This window comes from Myotis brandtii, unplaced genomic scaffold (assembly GCF_000412655.1).
Source record: "Myotis brandtii unplaced genomic scaffold, ASM41265v1 scaffold407, whole genome shotgun sequence".
Classification (NCBI taxonomy): domain Eukaryota; kingdom Metazoa; phylum Chordata; class Mammalia; order Chiroptera; family Vespertilionidae; genus Myotis; species Myotis brandtii.
This window is the reverse complement of record NW_005365639.1, coordinates 476,845-482,861: the sequence shown is the minus strand read 5'-3', so window position 1 is coordinate 482,861 and position 6,017 is coordinate 476,845. Positions and strand designations below refer to the sequence as shown.

General features: G+C 47.6%; 1 protein-coding gene across 2 annotated transcripts in view; it reads right to left on the bottom strand.

Moving 5' to 3' along the window:
- Window positions 1-300: 300 nt before the first annotated feature.
- POLR3E (polymerase (RNA) III (DNA directed) polypeptide E (80kD)) overlaps window positions 301-6,017 on the bottom strand; it is a 24,403-nt gene continuing 18,686 nt past the window's right edge. For both annotated transcript variants that reach the window (XM_014545423.1, XM_005873356.2), the window contains exons 18-20: window positions 5,332-5,409; window positions 3,478-3,603; window positions 301-1,096 (exon numbers count right to left, since the gene is read on the bottom strand). In XM_014545423.1, the coding sequence (XP_014400909.1) occupies window positions 1,040-1,096; window positions 3,478-3,603; window positions 5,332-5,409 (261 nt within the window). In that variant the 3' untranslated portion in view covers window positions 301-1,039. The remainder of the gene's footprint in view (window positions 1,097-3,477; window positions 3,604-5,331; window positions 5,410-6,017) is intronic.

Genomic DNA, 6,017 nt, shown 5'->3' with positions numbered 1-6,017 from the left:
GGCTACTGAGCACTTTAATTGTGGCTATTTCAAATTGAGAATGTTGTATGTGTAACATACCAGATTTTGAAAACTTAAGAAAATGTGAAATTTTTTATTACATGTTAATGTCTTAGTTGTAGTGGGCTAAATAAAATATTAAGTTTAATTGGTTTCTTTTTACTACCGCCATGTCAGTTTTGCCTATGTGCTGGGCAGTGCTGCTCTCAGGAGTCCCGCCCACTTACTGATTGACGCACAAGGCTCCACACAGACAGCACTGTCTTCCTATAGCCAGCTGAAGACAGCAGCATCATGATGCCAGGTTAGTGTTAACATTTATTTAAAAATACACAAAATAGAAATTTTTTACATCAAAGTGTGATAACCTCACTTATACACTGTTCCATACTTACCTGATTTTGTTTGCATCCTTATGCAAACATTAAGAATAGATGGATTTGATTCTGGTTTTTTGCTATGGTTCATGTAAACAGTTGAGACTGCTACATAAAGAAGGTTGTTTTACAAGGTAAAGTGGCCATAGAAACCTAACAGTAAAACAATTCAATTTGGTTTGTTTAATGAAATTGGCAGAAGTCTTAGCAGATAGATCATCAAAGACTAAATATTGGCTTCTAGGCATTTTAAATATTAAAAACCTTGAGGTTTTTTTATCTTGTAAACATAACTTAGACCTTGTTGGCATTAAGTTTGAAAAGTAGAATATTAAACCATGATTTTCATCATCCTGCCCATGTCAGAATACACTCTACTATGAGAATGAAACCAAATAACCAAAATAAACCAGGCTTTTCAAATTGTACTGCAAAGAAGGTTCTGATGGTCTCTTCTGGGAGCGATGCAACTGAAGGTGATCCTAGCATTGGCTGAATGCCATCCCCTCGTCCCCTGGACGGTGCGATGCCATAGGCCTCGAGATGGTCAGTCCCTCTTGCTCTGTGTCTTCTGAAGCAACCGAGACTCTACTTCCACCTCTGCTGGCTCTGCTGTCCTTCCCGGGGCTGAGATTCACCAGGGTAGTGGCTTGTGACAACTGTCAAGACTGTACTGTCCCTTTAAGGTACCACATGCCACCATAGCTTACGCAGCAGTCCTATGAAGAGGGAAACGTGTTAAGGGCAGGTTGTCTTTTTCAATCGGGAGGGAGTCACAAGCTCCCCATAGCCCCGACTCAAACAGGGAGAAACTGGACTGTCTGGCATCGGTCAGAACTCGAGGGCGGCTTTCTCTCAGAGGTGCTTGCATCGATTACCACGGGCCACTGAGACCCAGGACCTCTTAGGGCAGGACTGAGGATCAGCCATAGCTGTTTGTTCCGCCCTGCTGATTCCCTGAGACCCCGCCCCACCCAAGCTGTGCACAGAGGCTTTTGCATTTGAATGACCTGGCCCTTTGCAATCTGAAAATTACCGAACAAACTGCAGCTGGGTCAGAGAAACCCGGAACTTCCAAAAGAAGGCCCAAAGCCCCACAGCAGCTTACATTGCTTCACAGCTGGGCCTCATCTGGGCACCTCCAAATCCCAAACAAAGAAGAGGAACCTGCAGATCTCTCCATAGCTCCTGCTGGGTAGCCTCAGGCAGAGGCTAAATTAGCACCTCCTTAGAGTTCCAAGAGCCAGTGTACCCAGTGGTCAGAGTGGGACCATCCAGATTACAACTCCTCAGATCCATAAGGGACACACTAGCAGAGCCTCTGGGCACGGGACTGAGGGCAGCCATAACCGCTCCCTCTGCCCACCCTGTTGGTCCCGCCCCGCCCAAGCCCTGCGCAGAGCCATTTGCCGGATCGCCTCAGGCAAAGGCTAGATTAGCACCTCCCCAGAGGACAGAAGTTTTCCGCGGCAGACACAGCTGATTCACACAGCCAGTCGGCCTGGTGGTCAAATCCCTCTAGTATTAACTACAACAATCAAGGCTCAACTAGAACAAGACTGCGCACAAAGACCACTAGGGGGTGCACCAAGAAAGCATAAAAAATGCGGAGACAAAAAAACATGACAGAAATGGAGGATATAGAGCTAAAAATCGCAATTTTGAGGGCTTGCAAAAATGTGCTAGAAGCTGTCAATAAACTTGAGGAGAGAGTCACGAAAACTAATGAGACCCTCGATGCTATGATAAAGAACCAACTTGAAATTAAGCATACACGGACTGAAATAAAGAATATTATACAGACTCCCAACAGCAGACCAGAGGATCGCAAGAATCAAGTCAAAGATTTGAAATGCGAAGAAGCAAAAAACACCCAACCGGAAAAGCAAAATGAAAAAAGAATCCAAAAATACGAAGATAGTGTAAGGAGCCTCTGGGACAACTTCAAGCGTACCAACATCAGAATTATAGGGGTACCAGAAGAAGAGAGAGGGCAAGATATTGAAAACCTATTTGAAGAAATAATGACAGAAAACTTCCCCTACCTGGTGAAAGAAATAGACTTCCAAGTCCAGGAAGCGCAGAGAACCCCAAACAAAAGGAATCCAAAGAGGACCACACCAAGACACATCATAATTAAAATGCCAAGAGCAAAAGACAAAGAGAGAATCTTAAAAGCAGCAAGAGAAAAAAAGTCAGTTACCTATAAGGGAGTACCCATACGACTGTCAGCTGATTTCTCAACAGAAACTTTGCAGGCCAGAAGGGAGTGGCAAGAAATATTCAAAGTGATGAATAGCAAGAACCTACAACCAAGATTACTTTATCCAGCAAAGCTATCATTCAGAATTGAAGGTCAGATAAAGAGCTTCACAGATAAGGAAAAGCTAAAGGAGTTCATCACCACCAAACCAGTATTATATGAAATGCTGAAAGGTATCCTTTAAGAAGAGGAAGAAGAAGAAAAAGGTAAAGATACAAATTATGAACAACAAATACACATCTATCAACAAGTGAATCTAAAAATCAAGTGAATAAAAAATCTGATGAACAGAATAAACTGGTGAATATAATAGAATCAGGGGCATAGAAAGGGAGTGGACTGACAATTCTTGGGGGAAAGGGGTGTGGGGGGTGCGGCAAGAGACTGGACAATAATCGTGCACCTATGGATGAGGACAGTGGGGTGGGTTGGTAAGGTCAGAGTGTGGGGTGGGAACCGGGTGGAGGGGAGCTATAGGAGGAAAAAAGAGGAACAACTGTAATAATCTGAACAATAAAGATTAAAAAAAAAAAAGAGTATGTGGCTACGGCAAATATCATGCCAGAGGTACAGGATTGAAAGGGGGAGCAGAGTCAGGACTCTGAAGATGACCCACTTTTTGAAGGTGGAGCCTATACCTTACTCAGTTCAGTCCTTCAGCACAGACCACACCAATGTCAGTCATTTATCTGTTGCCAAGGACCTGATTTAACATTCACCAAGTGGCAGGAAGACAGCCGACTGGAGCCCGCCTCCATCTACATAGGGCACCCTCGTTCTTAAGCTCATGGTCAGAGCAGAAGCCTCTGGATGTTGTTATACACAACACAGACATACCTTTAGCACTTTATCCACCTCCTGTTTACTGAGATCTTCTCCACACTCTTGAGTCAGCCGAGACTGGATCATGTTCCGGCGTACTCGGTAATTTTTGGAGAAAATTTCAAGCAAAACCTGTCGATGCTTTAATAGCAAAAACATGTTATTATGGGAAGCAATAGATTAAAAGAGAAACATCCCCAAACCAGGAATCCAAAGCTATGACCCTCGCTCCACCCTCTAGTCTATGATCAAATCCTTGCTCACGGACTCTGGTGAAAGATGAACATGTTGGCAACTGGTGCTCTCAGACCCCAATAGAATGAAGACTCAAAATAAAGGTAGATGCCCAAGAGAGCTGGTGAAAAGCCGGCAGAGCATAAGCCGTTAAGACATATTGATGCATAATAAGCAGGAGTGGGAGCTGATTTGGCAGGTGGGGAAAGCGCCATCTGAAGTACATGAAGGCAGAGGAAGGGTGAGGAATAAGTGGCTGAAAGTGCTGGCACACAGACATGACATGGCATCTAGAAACAGGATGACCGGAAAGCATTACATCCCAAAATAAAAACCAAATAGAAGAGAAGTGGAATGTCACTGAACAACAACTCTGAAAGCTGGAATGCAATGGAAAATGTCTTACATTCCGAGGGAAAATGATTTGCCCTCTAACATTCCAGCCCCAGACAGACAATACTACTTGAGGACCACAGAGCCACTTTAAGGCATGACAGAACACAGACAACACCCTGCCCCTGGGAAGCCAAAATGAATCGAGGAGGAAGACACAAGATTCCATAAGCCAGTCCCGCTGGAAAGGCCCTCCGGGAATCACGCAACATTGGTATTACCGTTGGTATCTGTGTTAGGAAACCATGCAAATGGAAACAGGAAGTAGCATAAAAAATACAGTCACAGCATAATGCTGACGTTTGGCTCTACAATGAACACATTTGCAGACACGATGCTGGAAGCACTGACACCTGACTTAGCCACATTTTCCCAGCCCCTGACCATGTCGAGTTGATACATCCAACAGCAGTGCAAGTGCATTTTGAGGTACTCTTTTGGCAGTTAAACAAGTGATAGCCCCTGCAGATAACTACCCCAATTGCTGGTAGTCAAGGAGGAGTGGCTCCAAATCGGGTCGGGCATAAAGCTCAGTCTTACTGGATTTTATAACATATGCACTTACTACTTTATCAGAGTATTTCAGGAGTAACAAACTCAGAGACCACCTGCCTATTCTGTTCAAAGCACAGAAGGTTGCTCAGGGAGATCATTCCAGACTGCTCCCCAACCACAGCCCATCAGAGCCCCCCGTTTTATATCCTGCCTGCCTGCCAGCCAGCCCCCTTCTAAGAGGCAGAAGGGAGCCAAGAACTCAGTGGGGGCTCTTCCTCACTCCCTTCCCCCGACACCTGTGGTGTGAGCAATGAAACCTTAAAGTGCAGGCAGGTTCCTGGGAACGTCGGGGGTCCATGGCTGTACAGACTGGTTTCATTCATGTCTGGTCACCGGACCCCCATGACTGGAGGTGTGACGAGAGGAAAACGACCAATTTCTCTTAGAACCCAGCACCCAAGACCAGGAAGGCATCCTTGTGATGCCTGCTGCCAGAGGCCCGAGCGACGGGTCCATCCCCGGCCTGCCAGCCAGCGGACGTCAGACCCTCCAGAAAGCTGTGTAGCCGTGTATGCTCCAGGACACGGCCCGTCCCCGATGAGCTGACTCGACGTTTCCAGGCCACTCCCATGCAGCTGGCCCTCAGACTGGCACCCCCAGCCTGTCTGACAGCAGCAGGCTGTTTAGATTGGGAGGAGCTGGAAAACCTGAACTGTGATGCACGCGCAGCAGCAAAGGTCGCCTCACCTGATCACTCATGTCTCCAGACTCCCAGAGGGCGAACACCTTCTGCTCATCCGGGGAAGCGGCCGTCTGTGGGGGAAACTAACCGAGGCCCAGGTGTGAGCTGGTGGCTTGTCTCCACCATGGGGACCCTCCCCGCTGGCACGAGTCCGGTTCTTGGGGAGGAGGCCAGCCACCCCCTTCAGGGCCTTGGGGGCTGCAATGGCAGTGGGGAAGCGGCTTTTTCCCACTAGCCTGGCATTAGCTCACTCTGCTCTCCCATCAGCCTCTCCTTCCCTGAATACCAGCCCTCGGATGTGTCCTGAGAAGCCTCCCCACACAACTCCCTGGGCACATGCCCGCCTCAGTCCCTTCCTCAAGGCTGTAGCAGGGATGGGGTCTAGAGGTGACCCAGGCTCTGGGTACCTGGAGAAGGGGAGGCAAGGAAGGTGGCACCTGGCACAGTTGGTACTACCCCGTAAAGCCCCGGGCAGGGCTGTAAATACAGTCTCACTGATCTCATTAGAGACCAGAGGCAGTGAGGTGTGCGCCCCCCTCTCCATGAGGAAAAGCAGCTCAGAGGTTTACTCCTGCCTGAGGTCACATGGCTAAACTCAACTGTGCAAGTCCACTCACGTAAACCCACGAGGCTGGACAGACCTGAGGTCTCTCCCCCCTCAGACGTGACTGTGACCTGGGCCCCTTGTCAG